Source organism: Montipora capricornis, chromosome 3, assembly GCF_036669925.1.
Source record: "Montipora capricornis isolate CH-2021 chromosome 3, ASM3666992v2, whole genome shotgun sequence".
NCBI lineage: Eukaryota > Metazoa > Cnidaria > Anthozoa > Scleractinia > Acroporidae > Montipora > Montipora capricornis.
Genome location: NC_090885.1, coordinates 19,194,326 through 19,216,379, shown reverse-complemented (window position 1 = coordinate 19,216,379; position 22,054 = coordinate 19,194,326). Strand labels below are relative to the sequence as shown.

The 22,054-nt window shown below is 39.7% G+C and overlaps 2 protein-coding genes across 2 annotated transcripts in view; both read left to right on the top strand.

The window, feature by feature from the left end:
• The first annotated feature begins 2,498 nt into the window (after positions 1-2,498).
• LOC138042505 (uncharacterized) lies at positions 2,499-16,611 on the top strand. The gene is made up of 7 exons (XM_068888413.1): positions 2,499-3,028; positions 5,680-6,055; positions 7,120-7,485; positions 7,723-7,948; positions 9,487-9,599; positions 9,963-10,134; positions 14,373-16,611. Exons 1-7 carry the CDS (start codon positions 2,580-2,582, stop codon positions 14,636-14,638), a joined length of 1,968 nt encoding a protein of 655 aa, XP_068744514.1. The 5' UTR covers positions 2,499-2,579; the 3' UTR covers positions 14,639-16,611.
• Positions 16,612-19,613: 3,002 nt separating this feature from the next.
• Positions 19,614-22,054, top strand: part of LOC138039923 (uncharacterized) — a 13,558-nt gene continuing 11,117 nt past the window's right edge. The window contains exons 1-2 of the mRNA XM_068885747.1: positions 19,614-19,680; positions 20,883-21,680. Of these exons, the coding sequence (XP_068741848.1) occupies positions 19,614-19,680; positions 20,883-21,680 (865 nt within the window). The remainder of the gene's footprint in view (positions 19,681-20,882; positions 21,681-22,054) is intronic.

The window sequence follows — 22,054 nt, the reverse complement described above, 5'->3', positions numbered from 1 at the left end:
AACATCATCCATTGTTTCTTTTGTTCTAAGGAGTGAACAACAGTGTGGCATTTGTTTGGCCATCACATTCAGCAATGTTGCATGCGCGCTTGCGCCGCGGCTATCGGTATCCATGGTGATAGTTTATTCGTTGCCACGTCAGTTTAAGCTTGAGAATGGTGAACGAGCCAAGTCTTGAATATCTAAGCGACGAACGTTTGAGCATGCAACCTCTCTTCGAGCTGATAGCCCTTCTTGTGTTTAAAGCTCTCAGGGGCATGGCGCCAATGTATCTGCAGGATCTTTTGCAATTCAAGACTCCGGGACGCTACTCCCTACGCAGTGACGCCGTGGGTGTTCATAAGGTTCCTCACACCTGCATGGTGCAAGACCTCTGGAGACCGCGTATCTTGCTATCAGAGAGAGTGACCCTACTGATAATTTTAAAAGGAACTTGAAAACGCCAACAGGGCGAGAGTTTGTTTTCTAAGGATTTTTGGTAGATTTTGGTTCCAGACCCTTGAGTCCAACATGCTGGATTCAACACGTTCGTTGTCGTTCGACACTTTTCAACAGTGTCCAACAATGTTGGTCGTTGGATCCGTTTGGCAAGGCCTGTATGGGTTAATGAAAAGATACTGTCCAGAAATACTCACACAGAGAGGCACCGGTTAATTCGAAATTTAAAAATCTTTGCCCGATTTTATAATGACTTTAAAAATTAATGCCTCCATGGAATAAGGATTCCCGGTTTTGAGCTGTACGCGTATATGGACAAAAGGCATTACCTCGAGTCTCGAGGTTCTATCAGGATCTACCAGGGGAACCTGGCTTATATTTATTCCCCAGAGCCTCGAAATTATATCCATTGTTGAAAAGTTGGTCTATTGACGGAGTCATTTTACATGGAGTACGCGGCCAAAAGCATGCGTGGCTGTGGTTGTTTACCATTTACAAGCAGAAACCGGTTGGTTCTAGGTTTGTTCAAATGGTGAGCAAAAACTCCCGAATGGGAAATTCAGTTGGGATCGGCGCGTACCATTTACAAAATTCGTTCAAGTTTACCGAGAGAGTCTGGAGGGAGGCAAAATCATGGGGGAACACAGGCTCCCCAAGCTGAAAATACGTGGTGTATGCGACAGTTTGTTGATATAGAGAATTGTATGGGAAAATCACCGATCGTAAAAAAATTGTGTAAATAACTATCTCATTTGACATAAAGTTTTCCTACCTCAAATGTGTGACCAACTTGTCTCTTTTGGCGAGTTTCGAGCCATTCTGACGCCGTTTAGTGAAGTCATCCGGAAGGCCGTTGCTGAAATAATGGGAAGGCCGGTGACTCCATCCATCGCTGGCCAGACCTCACTCCACAAATCGTTTTCTCCTCAACAGGAAAAGTCCCGAATCGCAATAAAAACAACAGTTCCATAAAGCCCAATAAATTTCATTCCAAATACATGTGTTTCAACGGCCAAAAGACTCGTGAAGAAAGAAAACTTTGCCTTAAAATTCACCTCTTCGGCTTTCCTCAGAGGCTTGTGACCGGGTAGTCAACAACGGAAACTTTTGTTTCATTTTGTTAATTATGAGCTTTAAACGTCAACTTGGCAAAGCAAAAGTCTTTCATTTACAAAACCACTGCCACATAACAACTAAGAATGATTTTCCTGCTGTGTAAATGCCATTTTGATATAGACTGATATAAATTTGAAAAAAGGTGGGCCGACGTTTTTTGTGACCGGGCAGTCAACAACGGTCGTGTTGCCCGCGCGCGGTCAAATTCAAATGGTCCAATCAGAGTTGAGGCTGAAACCATTTTGCGAGTTTCCGTTGTTGACTACCCGGTCACAAGCCTCTGAGGAAAGCCGAAGAGGTGAATTTTAAGGCAAAGTTTTCGTTCGTCATGAGTCTTTCGGCCGCCGAAACACACGTATTTGGAGTGAAATTTATTGGGCTTTATGGAACTGTTGTTTTTATTGCGATTCGGGACTTTTCCTGTTGAGGAGAAAACGATTTGTGGAGTGAGGTCTGGCCAGCGATGGATGGAGTTACCGGCCTTCCCATTATTTCAGCAACGGCCTTCCGGATGACTTCACTAAACGGCGTCAGAATGGCTCGAAACTCGCCAAAAGAGTTGGTCACACATTTAAGGTAGGAAAACTTTATTTCAAATGAGATAGTTATTTACACAATTTTTTTTACGATCGGTGATTTTCCCATACCATTCTCTATATCAACAAACTGTCGCATACACCACGTATTTTCAGCTTGGGGAGCCTGTGGGGGGAATGCAAATGGTAAACACATTTTCCGTTTGGAAATTCCGTTTGGGAAGTTTGGACTACCTTTCAAGAAATCCCGTTTTCTCCGGAAATTTTCCGCTTGGGAAGACCAAAATAGGCTTACCATTTACATTCCAACCGAAATTTTCGGATTTTTTTGGTAAATCGTAATTGTATTTTTGCAAGCGACCTGCGGGCCTATGACACGTGAACAAGCGGGGACCAGGATTGTGACTCATTAGGACTGAGCAGCCGAGCCCCACGGTGAATGCACTTGTACGACGCTGTGATTGTTCTCACTTTCGAACGCTCGTGAAGATGTTTGTCTTTGCTCTTTGTTTTTTAGCGGCCTTAGAAGTTGCAAATGGGGGTTATCAGCCCATTTGTCAGCCATCACGTTTAAGCAATGCATCAGAGCCCAAGTTGCCGAACTTGCCCTCATCTTTTTCGACCCTTGTGGAAGCCACGTACGTCAAGAACAACCGCACGGCCATCTATTTTGAAAGTTATGACCAAAAAGCCAAAAAAGGCAGAAGCTACCATGTGAAAGATGGGGTAAAGCACATAGATATCTATGACTATGCCTTGGACGAAATTATTCATATAGACGACGACCACTGTACGGTTTCCTCCAGTTTCGACACAGGACATGGTCATTTCATCTTTTTCGATTTAGGGGAGCATATCGAAAGTGTGTCCCAGTTATTCCGGTTTGGAAGAGAATATAACGAAACTTACATGGGTGTTGCAAACGTACGGGGAATAAGGTAAAGCTGTATATTGGTAATACTTGATATTCAGAGAAATAAGAGAGTTATTTACTCGCATGTCTGCGGCGCGCGCACAGGTGGCCACACGTGGAAATCTATTCTGCACTTCGAAGTAGGTTTTTTTTCTGTTTGAAGAGATGATTTGTCAACATATCTCTCGTGGTTGGACGGAAATAGGGCTAAGCTGAGGTAGCATGCACGGCATTTCGGTACCTTCCCGTATTCCCGGGCCCTTGAATACATTAGTGAAATATTATATTGGATTTAAGTATCTGGAAAAACCTTTGAAATGTTTGCTGAAATCTTCGCTGAAACTTGAAACTGTTTCCTGCGATCATTTTCATCAGAAGAATTATTTTCAAATAAATTATCTCATAGGTTATCACAAGGCTGTCAGGTGATTTTACGCGCATTGAACACATAATTTTGCGTTGTGAACGACAAAGTTTTTTGTTTTTTTTGTACCATTTCAACGTCCATAATTTTGATTATGAAAAGATTTGGCCAAGAACCCTTCTGTTGGAAATGTCTATTTGCCCTCGAATTCTTAATTTGACTGTGTTTTCTGGCAGCCACGATTGTTAAGAGAACTCTTGAATTTGTTTAGCATGCGTGACCGCCGCAATATTAATTATTGGTAACTCTGCAGGCAAACTCGCGAATAAGGAATGGAAAGTATATTTTTACAAGACAATAAATGCTGTTGGCTCAATGGACGAGAATAGGGGCCCAAATTTTATCATTATATGGTTAAAGCCATGCGCAACAATTTTTTAGATCCCAAGAAACGTGTCGATCGATCGATCGCCATCGGCCAAGGCCTCTTTGACAACCAAACTTTAAGCAAATATTTGCTACGACATGCAGATGAGAAAATATATTTGTCACCTATAAAGTTCAACAAGAATCTTTTAGGTCTTAGTTATAATTTGAGTCCTAAGGTGCACCTAACTACTTTAAGTGCCAATTACCTGTGATACACACACAAGTTCTCAAAAGTTATTCTATCAACTGAAGACGTCAAATTCAACTGAGAATAATTACTATGCTAATTTTAGTAGTGACACAGTGAATTTGTTTTGCCCCATTGCCTTTGAATTTGCATTTCTTTTGTGACAAACCAGATAAAGTTTACCACAGTTCAACCCCCACCTTATAAAACGAACTGGAACTTTGTTATTGCATGTGTACTGCAGTATAATCTGCATACTCACTGAAGGTTCTTTTAAAATTAAATATTTTTGCAAAGTGTTTTCCCTACAAACTTGTCACAAGAAGGCATCAGATCGTCTGCTTCTCATGATTTTAGCTTTTTGTATAATCTGCACATCAGGGCATGACTACAGCTAGGAAGGAATTTTTGCATTTTCGCTGTACTTACATTTAGCATCTTTGATTGTCTGTCCCAGAGTGACAGTCAGGAGATGAATAATTTAATCGTGAGTCTTTCAGCATTACAATATGATTATTTCAATAAGGGAATAATATTTAATGTCCCATGCTCAAGGCACTCATACATGTACCTGTCAGAAGAAAAAGTACTGTTTATAAAATATTCTTAGTGCTTATATAAGCTAAACATTTCCTACATGCCCTGGTTTAGCTTTCATAGACACAAAAATCCATTTTAAACTCGGTAATAAAACATAGACTCTGCCAAGTATACCACCCAGATCTACACATTTTCTACAAATAGTGCTATTTGTAGAAAATGTGTAGATCTGGTATACGATGTGTATAGACTTCCAAGGTTGTTTGATTGCTAATACCATGTCTACCCAAAAGAATACAGAGCCCCTCACCGTAGGAGTTCCTCATTGTTCAGTAATGTGATCTGCATTGAGACAGATGGAATTATATGGCTCTCTTAACCTTCCTGCTTAAAAGACCTTAATTTATAATATTAGAAAATGGATCTGATAAAAATTTGTTTAACACCTTGTTAAGTAGTTGTTACATTGGTGAGTTCCTCTGGGATTTTAATTTAAACAGTAATAATTAAAAGAGGTTAAGTGAAACTGTGATCTTCGCAGTTATGAACACAATTTTTGCAATTGCGTAAAGAAGCCTGAAAAATTCAGGACTTCAACAGGGTTTGAACCAGTGACCTCGCAATACCGGTGCAACGCTCTAACCAACTGACCTATGAAGCCACTGACTTGGGAGCAATTGCAATTGTAATTATATTAATTTTTATTTACAATTACAGAGAACTAAATAATCTCCCTGTAAGGTTGTTGTTAACAGGAAAGGTCAATGTGAATGGCTAGTATTCAAGATCGCCACCTTTAGCCTCTGTTTTCCATGGTCTTACTCAGCTTTTTCTAACGTTACTAGCATTATATTTTTTCTTAGTCTTGACAGAATCAAAAATAATAATCACCATTTTTTTTAGTTACAATAGCTGCCTTGGTGTTTTCTAAGCTAAAAGTAAGGTGATGGGCAAAATATTAGCCAGAAGTTTTACTAAAAGTTATCTTCATTTGTTAATAAGAAAGGTCCTACCATGACAGTGATTTCAACAAGATTTTTTTTGTGTTTTGTTGTTGGTGGGAAATTTGAAGTCAGGAGATCATTAAATAAATCAAATCCACCCTAAACGTACCCCTTGTGTTTTCTCTGTTTCATTCTGCTTTGTACTCTTTTAGATGCCATCACTGGAGATCCTGTATATCAACAAATTATTCATCTTACTATCTGGATTACTATTTCTCCGTGCCAGGGTGGGTGACACCAAGGGGCATGCTGAATTCCACTGTGATCCGTGCCACTGTCAATGGTACATCATTAAACGTCACTAACAGTAATGGCACTTTGGTCAATGAAACACATGATTTCTTTAATGTCTATGATTTCATTGATTTCCATCCTGGCCCACAAGACCCATCCACTTATCAGATTCCGGAGGGCGTGTACTGTGAAGGATATAAAGGTGCAAACAAGACAAAACCAAAACTGCCCCCTGTGTTCAGCATGGAAGTGGAAATGACAAGCAAGCATTTTAATGTTGTGTTTAGCCTTCGGGTAAGTGATTAAAAGTACTAACCCTTGCACCCCTGAAGTAGCCAAGTAGCCCGCATTGACAAATAAAATTCTCAGAAAACCAGGCTGTGGTCATTGTTATTAAAGGTTTTTCGGTCTCTCTTACATGTTATCCAAGATGGCGGAAAGGAAAGGAAAGGGGTTTATTTAAGTGTCTAGTAGTCGCTCTAGTGCTGGAGCACAGTGAGTAATTGGGGACACTGTAAACTGAAATTAACAATCATGAAAGGAAATCAATTCAAATATTGGTTTTTGAGGAGAGGGGAAACCAGAGTACCCAGAGAAAACCTCTCTGTGCAGAGTAGAGAACCAACAAACTCAACCCACCTATGACGCCGAGTCTAGGAATCGAACCTGGGCCACATTGGTGGGAGGCAAGTGCTCTCACCACTGCGCCATCGCTGCGGATTTAAAATAGGTTATTTTTCAGCTTCTTATGAGAAAATAGAAATAAAATACACCATCTTGTTCAATCTTGATTTAAAGCACTGGTTTCGTTTTGTTCAATAATAAGCCAATGAAAACTTCATGTTTTGCATTTTTTGTTGCGTTCTGTTGTCATATGAAAGTCGCTTTATACAAGCACTGCTATGCAGAGAACATAGGTGGCTGTACAGCTGTATTGTAAAATTCAAGTACAGTAACTGTATTTCTCTAAAGCACACTGAAAGAAAACAGCAAAGCACAAGGAGCTGCTAAAAACCACTCACATACAATAACAATGTCAGAGCAAAATGTATGTCTATGAGCAGTAATTGGTTCAATTCGTTTTAGAAGAAAACTTCCAATAGTTTCGGCACTAATTTTAATGATATGTTTTAAAATAAGATTCATTTCTTTGATTCTTCATTGAATTCCAAGCAGAAAAAAAAATTGTCAATTTTCCTCCCGGGTGATTGCAAATCTTATTGCAGCAACCTCTGGAATTTGTGTCCCTGTTTTTATGCATAACTTTTTTGGTCATTTGAGGGGCTTGATATAATTGCTCATTGGCATGCTCAAATTTTTGAAATCTCTAAGCTTTCAGCTTTGTCTCCTTTTCACAGGAAACATATGATCTGGAAAACAAACTAGCAGTGTTCATTCACCCAAACTGGTGGAACCCCACTTCAGGCACAGATCTTGTCATCCATGACTTTAACACCGGCATTGGATACAATATCAGTGGCTATCATGACAGAGCCATGTGTAGTCTGTTCAACTTAACAGAGACACCAGGTCTTATGAATTGGGATGTTACTGAAGATGAAAGTCATCACATTCGCATGAAGACAACTCAAGAGATTTTTGAAGGATCAGGTAAAAATGGATCATCTAGATTGATGTACAAAGGACTTGCTTCTGTACGTGGCATCATTGCTGACATCTGGACAGGAAAGATGTCTTTCCAGGGACATAATAAAACATACGAGGTAAGGACTTTCTGAACTGTGGTTTTTACAGGATGTTTCAAAATAGAGTGCCCTCTTTTTCTGAGGCTTTACATAGTGGTGTCTTCTGGTAGCAATAAAGAACATAGGTTTTTGTCCCTTCGAAAAACCGTTTTTAGTTTACAGATTAAAATATTATGAAACACCCCCATACAAGTATTTTAATACACGAATACAGCCTTGTAGCAATCTTCTTGATGTTCTTTCAATTTTCTCCAGGTTGTTTCAGAGTGGTACTTTGCAAGACCAAGCTGGCACTTTGAGTCTATTGGTTATTCTCAAATCCAACACCAAGTTCCTATCAGATCTGATTGGTTTTCCTCAACAATGGGTCAATTAAGATCGAGTGTTTTTAACTTTAATCCCAGTGTGGACCCGCGTGTTTTCGACATAAAACCTTGTTTCACCCTGGAAGAACAGAGATTGGTTCGCTTCAGCTTAAGGGGTAAGAGTGATTATTCATAAACACACCAATGCCCACTATGAATAATCATATTGGGCTGCTGAGTTTGGTCATTAAGTTAGTGGCTCAGTGGAAAATCAAGAAATCAGTGGTTAAACTTGACATACGTGTGACAAAGATCTGTGGTGTTGATGAGAAAACCCCTGGGCTCGACCTTGGCAGTAGGCAACTAGCCAAATACATGTACTAGTAGGTTTTCAGTTTTGGCTAGTGGACGTACCTCGCCTAGCTACAAATGTAGTAGCCATGCATGCTGACTACTGAAATGCTGAAGGCAAATATTATCACCCACTTCAAAATATAGTGGCATTTTCACTATACTCACAACTGATGGCACATTATTGTTAAAGAAAGAAAGAAAAAACGATAAAAAACAGGAATCAGTAAAGCTTTGTTCGCATTGATTTTCGAAGCCATTACTTGGCTAAAGAGACTGGATCTATTTGCTCCCATCTTGCAGTTTGATCGCAAGTGAAGCTGTATGCCATGGATATTGTTTCTAGTTGCATGTGCATGTTCACTTTTAAAATGTGCATCAGAGGCTTCTTTTCTTCCGCAAACAGTGTGAAAAGGAAAGGTTATGATGACGTACAATCCTGAAGAGGAAATTTAAAGTTTGGAAGCGGAAAAAGGAGGCTTGTGCAAAGTTGGACAAAGGAGTTTCTTGGGAGAAGTAGAAGGCCAATCTTCATAGACTAACTATTTTTATTTAAATTATTACAATAATATTTAATTTTCTCAAATGTGGCATAATGTATGTAAAAATGTGTCTATTTGAAGAACATTGTGCACAGAGTTATTATTTTTATTACTTAATTGAAAGCATGTTAATTTTTCTTTATGGCTAGCAAAAAGAGCTCATTGCCCAGTGATTATTACGATTTTACTAGCCATAAGCCTACTGTTAAAAAAAGTTAAGGTCGAGCCTTGTAAAGTCTGTTAAACACAATTGTTTGTGAACTTGGAAGAAGAAGCGTCTTGTTAGAAGCAATATTATTATATTTCATTATAGTATACATAAGAAAGTTGTTTTGGACAACTCAGAAATGAGTTTATATACTAAGTTGATATGATAAATCGTCCCTGTTAAGAAACTTAAAAGCTGACGTTTGGAGTGTTTGCCCATCATCAATATCCCCCTGCATGACAGAGCGAGTGGTAAAGGGCTCACCCTTGAATTATTGTCAGTTGTGCATTTATTTACAGTGTTCAATTTATCATGCCAACTCAGTGGACAAACTCATTTCTTTGTTCTACTTCTTCACCAGTGCAGCACCACATTTTCTTTAGAATCTAAATTTTGGGCGAGATGACTTTTGGGAGACTTAATTGACCGATTATCGTTGATGTCATCACAACAGTGTCTAATAACTCTTCTCGTATTAAATTGGGGACTGGTTTTGATGTCATTGTCAAGTACCGTTGTATGTTAATAGCAGATTGGTTGAAATTCTTCTGTAGTGGTAAGTGAACCAAAAGTGCTTTGAAATAAATTCATTTGTATCCTTGGTATTTGACAGATCCTCAAGGGAAGCTCATGGTCTATGCAGGGTCAACTGAATTATTAATGAGCCTCAGCAAGGCAGTTGGTCGCTTTGCCAATGTGTCAATAATCAGAGTCAATGGAATGAAGGTAAGGAACACAGTCATGAAAATACCTAGCAATTTAGGAACAGTGACCCCAATGCTGTTGGAAGGAGTGCACGAGCAACACCTGAATTTAGTCAGGTGTAGGAATTGATCCCCTCATATCTGAGAATATTTTCTTTTTTTTTCCGGAATTTTTCTAGAGCTGCAGGTCAATTTACACACGCAATTCCAACTAATTATTAAAGCCAAGAATGTGCAACAAACAGTTTCCATGGAACACTGTTGAGCCGTCACAAAAACTGAGATTTTAGGAGCTGGATTTGAGCTGCTCGCCTGTCATTGCTCTACGGTTTATAGCATACATAGGTTAGTCGTGAACTGAAGAAGCTGTTTTTCTCTTTGTCAGGTGCTTGAATACAAGAAAGAGGAACTGGTGGTTTCTTTTGTAATGTTGGACCGACCGAAGGCCACTGGAGGCGATGTGTCTGTTGTGTATCCTGAGAAGGGGCTTATGGATGGCTTGGATGCTTTGAATGCTTCATTGACCCAAAGACGTTTTCAAGCTAAGTTTCAGAATGGCAAGTATCAGCAATTCACAACCAGTTGAAATCAAGTCTTCCTATGATCTTTGTTATTTGCTTCTTTCTTTTCGTTTTCGTGTGTTCCCTTATCCAGCTTTTTCAATGCGGTTGTTATCAGCAAACCTGGCTGTCTCAAAGATGACTACCTGGCCCAGTTGTTGAAACAGGGGCACCCAACGTCAATTTTCGGAAAATAACTGTTCGGAAGACGATTTGAGATCTAGAATTTTCGGAACATTTGTTGTAAAATTTCTTGCTTGCCTGCCTCCTAGGACTTTCGAACATCTAAAAAATGGTATAATTGCCCATTTTCAACGGATTTTTACCCTAAAAAGGTCACCTAGAATTTTCGGGAGCCTTTTTTCTGGCTGAAATTTTCGAAAAGGTAAGTTTTGATACCTATAATTTTCGGATCACTGGACTTTCAGCTAGGAAATCCGAACAGATGAAAAAAAATTAGGGGATAAAAATATGCCTATATCTACCGTTTAAATACTAAAATGCGTTTAACAATGCTATGTTTAATGGTTTTGAACTATATTCTCGTTGGGTGCCCCTGTTGAAAGGGTTCCAGGATGACTGGATGATTGGTTTTGCTAGTGTCTGTTCGCTGGACAATGATTTATCCGGTGGATAGCCCTATCCACCCTGCTCGTTGCCGGGGAAGTCACTTTAGAGGAAGCGATTAATGGAATATTTGTTTGAATTTCAACGTTTACACTTCCTTAGGGCCGATTTACAGGATACGATTTTGTCGCATGCGACAAGCTCATGACAGGCCTACGACATGACTTACGATTGTCGCAGCGTTTTAAAACATGTTTTAAAATTCTACGACATTTTTTCTGACGTACACAACAATCGTAAATCGTGTCGTGGGCCTGTCGTAAGCCATTGTCGCATGCGACAAAGTCGTACCGTGTAAATCGGCCCTTAAAGAACCTTAGGGCCGATTTACACGGTACGATTTTTGTCGCATGCGACAACTGCTTGCGACAGGCCCACGACATTGTTCACGATTGTTGTGTACGTCAGGAAAAATGTAGCATTTTAAAACATGTTTTAAAACGCTACGACAATCGTAAGTCATGTCTTAGGCCTGTCGTGAGCTTGTCGCATGCGACAAAATCGCACCGTGTAAATCGGCCCATACTCACCCACTTTACATCGCGCGCCGTTGTTGTTGTTGTTGTTGTTATCCGGGAATTTGGAGCGGCTACTTCCATATATAAGTATCCATATATAAGTATCGTTGAGTTATTTAAAATACACTTCGACGCTTCTCGATGAGGTTTATATCCTGTGAAATTAAATTTGATGTCGATCAGAAAAACAACAGGAAACCTTCATTTCGAGCGCTTTAATGTGAAGCGTGGAGCTACCTCTGCAGTGAATTCAAGAGGGAAATACAGTTTCTACGCGTGGTACTTAGTTGTTTGAACTTTTAACTGGACCTTAATTAATAAGCAAGCAACCCGAATTTATTTTATACCCAAGCAGTTCGCAATGGAAACAACAAGGCGAGATAGTTGAATTCGCTGCTAGCGCGGTACTTGGTAAATAAGCTTAATGCAAGCGGTTCTTAAGCCATAAGCGAGTATGAAGTTAACTATAAGGACAGTTTCAGTGTGGCGCGCACAATACACAGTTGTAGCGTTAGGTAAAATGCCCTTACTCTACGTTTCTAGAATTTCTTTTTTGTCTTCAGACGGGTGTTGAATCCAACAAACATTTCTTCTTCCTGTAAATAAACACAAGGTGACCTTCTGACCTCTATAGTTGTCAACTTGTCCAGACCAAGAAGAGGCTACGGGTAGCCTACACTCTGTTGGAAGGATTTTTAGCCGACTCCCTATAAGTTCACAGTATTTCAGTGGGTTTTCTTTTTTTGTTCCAATATCTTGGTAAATAGCCAGTTTCAATTCTGTAGTCCGAAATCCACAGTCCGTGACCCAATGGTACGGTTAAGTGCCATCGGGGATATTTGTTAGCATTTAAAACTGTTGTTAACGACATTGATCCCGATCAAAACCAGAAAACAGCTGTTTTGCAAGTCTCTACGATGATATATAAAAATATTTAATATTTTTTCTTAATACTGGGAGAATTATAAAATTACGATATCTGTTACAGAGTCATACTGTAACCGGATATTGCATTGCGTGCAACGAAAACCCGGAAACTCGTTCTCAGTCACGCACACAACTCTTTGATAAATATTTCCCCGTTAATCTGTCACGTGGTTTAGTGGTCATCGCGATTGGCTCTGAAGGGAGAGATACTGACTTCAGAACGGCCTTCTACGAGACAGAGAAATCTTACGCATGCACAGCCAAAGTCCAACCCGAAAGTATAAAATAAAAAGAAAGTCCAAAGTCCAAAAACGGAGTCGAAAAGTATACTTTGTTCTTCGAACAGAGTAAAAATGTCACACAAAAGCTTGCTTCCACAAACCGCAGTTTTATTATCAGCGAGAAAATGAAATGAACAGCAATGGATATTGGCGTTTTACTGATTGTGATGGAGATCAGTAGGACAGCTCTCTTCCACGGGTAAAGAGTAAAGGGTGAAAGGTTAGTATTTATCTTACAAATTTCAGCATTTTAATTTCTTAAATTTATTTTCAACAACCTGATCCTTGACTTAAGAATTACCACGAGCGATATTACCTTGTTGCTCTCATTACATCTTCGTCTTTCAAGTTTCTTGAAAGTTATAACAAAACTTAAATGTAGTTCAATTATACTCGCTGGGAGGTGACAACAATTTACTTACATTTACTACGACTTATGGAATAAAGACAAAGTGGGTTTTGTTTGAGTGTCAAATAATTGCTGAAACATATGCAATTTATACGGTCACTCGGAAATCACGATGCAAATTAATCCATTGCTGTTCGCCTCTTTTTTGAAAGCGAGTCTCCTTGTAAAACCACTGAAATGGTAAATGTTGTCTTTCCATTTGAGTGGTTTCGCTGGAAGATATATTTTGAAGCGGAGCAAAACAGCAAGTCGGAAATGAGCTTTTGCAGCGAAAATGGTAATTAGCCATGTGTGACATCTTGTTGGCAGGGGATATTACATGTACTTGGTTTGCTGACCACCCAAAATACCTCGTATTGTTGGCTTTTTTCTTGTTTTCTTTCTTCGATGTCGTTCCTTTAGTTTACCAAATAAGGTCGTATAGAATTGTTTTAAATTTTCTTATATTCTTTTGTTCGCATGGTCATCGTGGGTAGCTTGCTCTCGTTAGCTTGGATTTTCTTTTCTCTTGACTATTAAATCCTATCCAATCCGTGCTCAATTTCATCGATCAACAACATTATATAGACGAAATGAAATCAACAAGGTAATACCATTCATGGTAATTCTTAGGTCGTGGGTCAGTTTGTTGAAAATTGAAGAAATTTAAATGCTGAAGTTTAACCTTACCTTACAAATCCGTCATGACAACCGTCAAGTAGAAATCTCTATCCTTCATCCTTTACTCTTTACCCGTTACCCGTGGAAAAGAGCTGCCGAGATCAGTATCCAAATGTTTGCCGAAGACTTGCCTTGCCTCTTTGTTCAGTGCCAGCAGCCTGAGCGGAAGACACGTACAACAATATTTGAACAGAATTTATCGATCCGACGGTGGATTTGATGCTCTTGATTCCTTATGATGTACTCCAAGAAATTATTTCTTCACTTTCCAGAAATGATAATACATTAATTCTGATCGTTCCAGCCGTTAATTGAGGAATTCCCAATTTCGGTACTCTTCGCTGCCATTGCAAGAGCAGATGTTTCAACAACGATTCCGTTTCCACACGATAACTAGCCTGCGAACAGCAGACGCGACGACCGGAAACGCGTCTGCTGTTCGCAGGCTACACGATAACATGTTGCGAAGAGCAAGTCATACATAAATAATATTAGAAACTCAAATTCTAATAAACATAGCTTATTTTCCAATAGAAAACAGAATTATACTGCCCATTTGACGTCCGATTGAAACATTACTTTCCAGAGTCAGTCATAGAATTCCGAGTTTTGGTTTGGGGGCCCTGAAAATGGCGACTGAAGTAATGTGGGTGCGCAATGCAAAGTGGGTGAGTAAGGTTCTTTAAGAGTCTACAAACCATTTGGTATCCGTGCCTATTGGACCATCACCTATTCGAACCGTTGGCGTAAACTTGACATTGTTTATGTTTTCAGCAGTAACTGATGTCTGTTCGGTTTTTTTTCTTTTTGTAGGAACTTTAAAGGCGATCCCTTACTCGTTTGTGGTCGGCTTTGTACCATCCCCTCCTGCACCACAACCACAGCCACCTCCGACTACCGTTCCAGTGCCCCCACGTCCCAGCTCCCCTGGCAAACAAACCAAGGGTGTCTCCAGTGGCCTAGCGGCCGGGATTTCTATTCTCATGTTAGTGGTTGGTGTCGGTGGGGGCTTGGTTATCGCTCATTTCATCATGAAGCGCCGTGGAACCGGCTTGTTTCAATACGAGAGACAGGCGTAACTGTTTCCTTTTAGAGAGAGCAGGAGGTTAGCCAACGAATGCGCAAGTGTTATTTGCTGCTCTAATTCTAACGTCTGTATTTTTTGTTAATTTAATCGTCATTGCCACCTGCCTACACGTGCACGCTGTCACTTTATTCCGCGTTTTTTGCATTCGTTTTCCTTGAGCCGTGATTGGTTCGTTTGTTTGTCTGGTTCTTGTGATTGGCAGCTAAGCAAGGAACATTTTCCGACGCCCGTCGGGATAAAACAAGCAATTATTAAAAAATAAAAGATTTCGAAAAGAAAAACTTGAATCTCGTTACCTTCAAGGGCCGGCGCCGCCTCTTGTGTTTTCATTTTAGTGCAAACCACTTTGACTCGAGCCTTTTCGGTTTCCTGTTAATTGCAGATACATGTACTGGGTTTTCATTCAAAAAAGTACCAATTTGTGCATTATGTAAACGGAAAGCATTTCCCAAAGGCACATGAAGGCATATGTATTTACAAAGAAACCCAAAACCCCCAGGAATAAAGAGAAGAGCGTGCTGAATATTGTATTTCCTTCTTGATGTGTACGGGTAAAAAACCGTTTCTCGGGTTTTTGATAAGTGCATTAATTTATCTTTTATTGATTGGGGAAATTGCGAGAAAAACATTTAGTTTTAAAATGAAAAAAATGATAGAAAATTGCAGACCAGGCTTATAACAGAACAACTATCTGGCAACAACCTGGCCAAATTTCATGTAAATTTGTCAAGCGGTTAAAGACTCTTCAAAGCAAGACGATCAGAGGCATACTCACCAAGTACTCCATTTCAGCCGGCTAATGCAAAACTATCCCGACAACCCCGAAATAATCTTCCAAATTGTTCTTCTCGTGCAGGACACAATAGCTCCGTCAAGAACATTTTTCTTCTGTGGCATTAAATTTTTGGCGAGGTGTTCATGAGGTGAATTAGTAAATATACTGTCTGAGAAAATAAAAAATGGTCTATAGAAAATAAGGCTTGGTGAGGTGTCATTTTGGACTTTAGTAAAACAGACTGTTGTTTAGTTGGGTACCGTCTTCAGTTATGCTTAGCTTGCATTGGTCAATTACATCAGATGCAGACAGTCAAATGAACCAATTGGGAATTAAAGGAAATACGTGCACCCGGTATCAAGCGCGGGAAAAAGCATGCATTCGACAACCGACAGTTTACAACCGGTCACCAAATTTGCAATGGAGTTAAAGTAATAAGCATGTAGGCAACTTTAAAAAAAGCTCTTGCTGGGATAGTTTTTCCTATTCATATGTAAATTAGACCGAGTATCATAGAGTCAATTAGCCCTTTTTCAGTTAATCCGTTGGTGGCATTGACAGGAAAGCAGTGCGCTCGACTACAGTATCGATAGAAACTTTTCTCTCATTTGGCGAATGTAAAATGGCTGGTTTCGAGCATTTTTTGGTTACAGTTTCATATTTAATCAATAGGTGTTTCGCTCAGTTCTCACCGTGTTGTATCTTAGCCATGGCGAAATGTCAGTTTGATAATGTCACGTGCAGATACATACGTAGGTCCTTGTATTGGAGTTAGTTGTGTGAGCTAAGTAAGGATTTCACAGGAAAGACAAGCAAGGTCGGCAGAAAATATATGATTTTGACCGTCTTAGTTCTTATTTTTATGGTTAAGGCGCAATTCTTAGGGGATCGGCATAAGAAGAGCCAGCATATCAGGGTCTTAAATTTACACTCAGTGGAAGGCGTCTCCCATGTAAACACATTACTTCCTGTCCATGTTTCCCACTTGCCCTATCTCAATCCTTACGAAAAACGCCAATAAGAGAACCTGGAGACGGAGGTGGGCACGGAAGACTGTGCTTTTAAAAGGCTACATAACAACAATAAGCAACTTGTATTAAATCTTTCGCGACTTTTGTCAATATATATATATATTTATATATCTTTGTAATTTCACGTTAACAAAATAAAAATTGAGTGAAGCAGTCAAATGGCAGTTAATGTTTTCTTAACGTTAACAAGGAGCATAAGCTAGGACAACGGCTGTGAGAACGCTGTCTAAAAATATGATTCCCTTTATTGCAATAATTACGCGAGTACTCCAAGGGTGCTTTCGATTGGGAAATTTGGATTTGGATCTTAAAATCCGGATCTTCGGATTTCCAATCAAACAAAATCCGAAAACGGATTTCGCAACGGATTTTGATAATTGAAATCCTTACCCGACGTGGGTAAGGACAGGGCTTCAATTGCGCGGCTAGTGGATTGAAATGAAAGAAAAACCTTTGTCCTTGAATTCTACGGTGGAATTTTAACCGTGGGAACATTTTATCCAGGAATATTTGACTGGATTTGGTGGGCTCGTGAGAATTAAGTGTTCAGCCTTGGTATTTTATTGTAACCGTTGACAACCGAGGAACTGATAATGGCTTATAAATTCGCGTCAAATCTGGAAACAAAACCCACACAGGAAGGAAGCAACAAGGTTAGGCTTTTTAATTGATAATTGTTTCGTAAAATTATCTTCTCAGGTCTTTTGTCGGGATTCCCATACAAAACCTTATATTTTTGTTAGCCTTCCATCACACTGCGCTTGGGGTTCCTGTGCATGTACTTGCATTCTTATTTGAACAACTGTTCTTGTATTGTCAATCGTTTCCTGTGGTGGGCTTACTTGCCTTTGAAGGCTTTTTGAAGGCCATTAGAATTGCTTCGTAGTGACAATAATAATAATAATTGCATTGAAAGTATTGATCCCAGATCCTGTGTGGTTGTCTTCGAAAAACTTACTACATTTGTTTTCTCAATTTCCGTTATAAATAGCCCTGTTTCATTGTGGTGGACTTAACGATGGCTCCATTGAAATTATTAATTCTTTTGCACCATACGATCAGTGTTTCTAGCTTTTCCAATATGTCGTTGTGAAAACTGTACCATTACGATTTCTTTTCGTTGGTCTTTTGCTTTAAGAGACCTGTGTTTCGCACTGAAACCGAATAAATCTTCCGCGGCATTTCGATGAAAAAAAATTACGTACGGATGGATGTATGTATTTCTGTATGTAATGAAGCTTCTGAGAAAGAACGCCGTACATGGCTTTGTATTTTACAGCTTTTTACAAATATTGTTCATGAAATATCTTTGAAAAATGGGTGGTTAATCCCAATTTTTGATTTCAATAACAATTGTTAAGGTCTACATTTCCTGCATAATCATAAGCCGGGGCAAAAATACCTTCGAATTAGTAGGCATCGTACTTAACTTGAAAAATATAAAATCAGCGCGTGCCAAAATGATTACGTGTGTGCAGAATAAATGCGCAATAACAATAGGTGCCACCGTCCTTACCTTGAACGACATGCACAGGGCGTAACCTGTGTACAAGTGCCTCCTCCCTTTTTCTGAGTGGACGGGGCGGATGTACACAGGCTTGAGGCGCACAATTTCGATACATTTGTGTTACGGCGTTTTCAAAGAATGAATTATTGATTTTCCATCGAAGTAGGACATTTCCCACCAATCCTAAGCCTTGCATAACAAATTACCCCTAGGACTGAGAATGGTCACTCGCGCCTGTCAGAAACAGGCATGGTCAGCGAAGATGCCTCGCCGTGGACTTATGTGGTCCTGGTTTTTGGGTAAATGTAAATGTAAATGCTTTGTTTATAGTGGAAGTGAACTTAGCTATCAAGCTAGTTTACAGGCACCCCACTTTTAACAATGTGAAATAAACAATTCAAACTTAACAGAAACATGATTTAAGAACCCCAATGGGCAGGAGGCAACCAGTTGGCTATTTACAAAGCGTGGTGGAGTTGAATCCGTGACAACCGGAAACAAATCCTAACCAGAGGTTAGAACGGGATTTGAACCCGGATCAGACGCATACAAACCCAAAGCTCGAACCACTGGACCACACTGCCTCCTTACTTGCATAATATTCCAAGAGTTTCTCGGCAGTCCCAAGCGTGAAACCGTTCATGGAATTACAAACTCAAAACGTGTTTGGTAGTCTCACTTTACCTAAGGCTATGCATCTTGTAACAAATATTCAATAAAAAGAACTGGTTAAGAGCCGTGTTCTATTGGGATCAACCAGCCAGTCATTTTTGTTAACCCAGGCGTGGTTTCAGCTGTTGGATGTTGGAGACGTTTGGTAATGTCTTTTTCGCACTGGAAAACTTCAACTACTCCAACTCCGGTTACGATTGTAATGTTTGAAGACGGAAGTGTCCAGTCTTAAGATCCGGAAGGAATCGTTGTACCAAGGGCGCTTTCCATTCGACCACAAATTTCGAAAACATCTGGTAAGGAATCATCCTCGGAGACCCAGGGGCAGTTAGTGGGGACGGGAAAAAGTCTTAACGGGCGAAGAAAAAAATCGGGCGAAGAAAAGTCAAATTTCCCGCCCCCACTAACTGCCCCTGGGTCTCTGAGGATGGTAAGGAATCGAATGGAACGGATATGTTCTAGGGAAGAGTCGAAACGTTGGGTATAGCTTGCGAAGTGGTCCTGAATTTCCGGAATTCTGGGACAGAAGGAAAACCCATCCATCCCCTTGGTTCATTCCTCCTCGGGCGCAATAGCTGCTTACATTTTGGGGCAATTTGGTTCCGAAAGGCCAAACGGAAAATGCTGTTTCATTCGCCCGCCTTTTTCACTTCGAATGGAAATTGCCCAAGCTCCCCCGGTTTATTTTCTTTAGCTGAAACGAGGTTCAGAGTCACGTGGTGTATTTTTTTGGCGGCCATATCTAGCTTCTCTGTAGGTTCGACAGTGTCGAGCTACTTTGAGGAGATTGTTTTCGTTTCCTGGTTCGGCTTTCGAAAAGGAAGGAGGAATACATGATCACGATTGATGGGAGGAAATATTGATAACCGAATCAGACGATTCAGAGCAAGTGAAGCGTTTTCAAAGGTCACTTGTAACTTCGGTCAATTCAGAGAGGGAATTTGAAATATTAAGACTTACTGCTAATAGCCTTTTTACGAGAATGGATGAAAACGAAGAGTCTCTCGAAGTTTCAGTTACCGAGGAACATTTTTTTAGCTCCTCACAAGGTAAGTGCTTCCCAAAGAAGTTTTAGAAGTTTTCATTTGCGCTTTTTGAGCCGTTGAGTAACTTGAGTCATTTTGAAATCCGTGCTGCCCAAATTAAGGTTAAATTAAGTTCTTAATTGTTTTCAGTATAAGTTTAGGGTTTGCTTTTTCAAGGATAGGAATGGTAATACTCAAGATGGTACGTTTTCTTTTCATTATTTCTCTTTCCCGCCATCAAGGTGCTAGGGCTACGTTGTCCACCAACGTGTCGCCGAGACCATTGCAAATTCACTTGATTGAGAAGGGTTCCTCTCAGCTTTGTAACTCGGTGATGGTGAGTCTTGATTGAAATAAATCGCTTATATATTAAATAAAGCTTAATCGATTTGTAGAACAAACGAATGATAATGGCGTGCTGGTAGATATTGAGGCAAAGCTTTATTTTTTTCAATTTTTTTCTTTTGATTGGCTTTATGAAGAATAATGGCTTCACCACATAACATAAGCTTACATACTTACAGGATTCAGATGATACAAGTGTAGCAGAGGGAAAAGTTATCTCAAAACACGGAAAGCGCATCACTGGGAAAATTTCTGAAAAGAACAAAGAAAATCCAGGTGTGGTTTCGTGGTTTCCAACATGCACAAATCTCATGCTTCAGAATATTTCCAATCACTGTAGAAAAAATTAAAGCAATTTACTTGACTAATATACAAAACAATACAATGCAAATCTTTTTATTTACGGAATTTTTATTTGATGAGTCGGATGTAATCACTTGTCAATTGTGGAATACATGTAAAAAAAAAAGAGCACAATACATCTGAAAATTTACAAATTGTATAAAGTATCGTGAATGATGTTCATAATAATTGGGATTAATTAACAAACTAAATAGGAATCCAAAATTGTACATGAATTTGTGTAGGTAAATCCTTCATAAAATTAAATACTCGGTTGGCCTTTTCCCTCGATGAGATTAAATATGAACTCCATGGCTGGAGACAACTATTTGGCTGTTTACAAATCTAGCCCGAGATTACTCAGTCTGCATTTTTGTAAGAAAAGCAGGGAGTTTGGAATCAAAACTTATGTTTGTTCAAAACTAGCCAGCTAGTGAGCACACAAACTAAAATTCATGGGCTATTCTAAATTATGTTCTACAATCATTGGTCGTTCAGTATCTAACAGTCTGTTTTTATTTTATTTTGTTTTATTGAAGATCATAGTGTGCCATGCAATCAATTAAACACGTCTGTTAGTCCATTTTCACCCATTGTTGCCTTGGTGCCAGAACCTGACAAAATTACGCCGACACAGCAAACACAAGCGCAAAGTCCAGTTCCAGAAAAGAGCAGTGTTACAATCAAGGGGGAAGCGGTCCTTTCAAGAGAGTGCTCTCACGCCGATGAAGAACCTGTAAGACTTGCCAATGAAAAAGAGAGAAGCAGTTACGAATTTTCAATCAGTCAAGACCAGGGCTGTCCCATTTCTGATGATGACTCTTCTGACACGAGCTTCTTACACATGGCAGACGCCTTTAACCACCAATACCAAGACAAAAGAGAAAAGGATAATTCCTCCATAGCTAGTGACTCTTTTCCATCAGATGCATTCTTATCATCTATTTCACAGTTTAAGAACCTCAGGAAAAGAAATCCAGCTGCTATAACTCCCTTTCCTAGCATGATGGATCCTCCCTCCTCATCCTTGTGTGAACAGTCAGATCATTCCTCTGGCTGTTCATCAACCAGTCACAGAATGGTTTTGCCCGCAGCAGATAACACAGATGAGATACATACAAGTAACCCAGGTACACCAGATGGGCAGGAATGGCCACATCCAAATATGCAGATGTCCTGCTTTGTGCTTCTCGTTCCTATGCCCATGTATTTTGAAAATTGTTTTCTTCGAGAAAGCTGCCCTCAAATAGAGGAGGGTCAGCAAGAAAATGGGCCAGCCACTGTTCCCTCACATTCTCAGCCTGGGAAAATAACAGAACCTGAATTTTCTCCTGATGGTAAGTGCTAGCAGTCCAGTCTTAAACCGGTTCTTTTTACAAAACTGTAGGCTATTAAGGTTAAGAGATGATATGAAAAGAAAAAAATAGCATTGTTGACTCTTGCATGAAATACTGTACATTAAAAAAAATTAATAACAATTAATAAATTATTTTATTCCTGTTTAGGCTTTAAGATTCTCGTTTGTCTAGCATTACAACACCACCATATGGAACAAGGTCTTTTTTGCTTATAATGCGCTGGACCCTGCTAAAGGAATTCAACTCTCGCTTGTGTGACCATGACATTTCCAGACTGACAAAAAGATAAAAATATTCCGATATTGTGGGGATGAGAGTCAAACTAATATCAAAACTCAGTGCACTCTAATGCG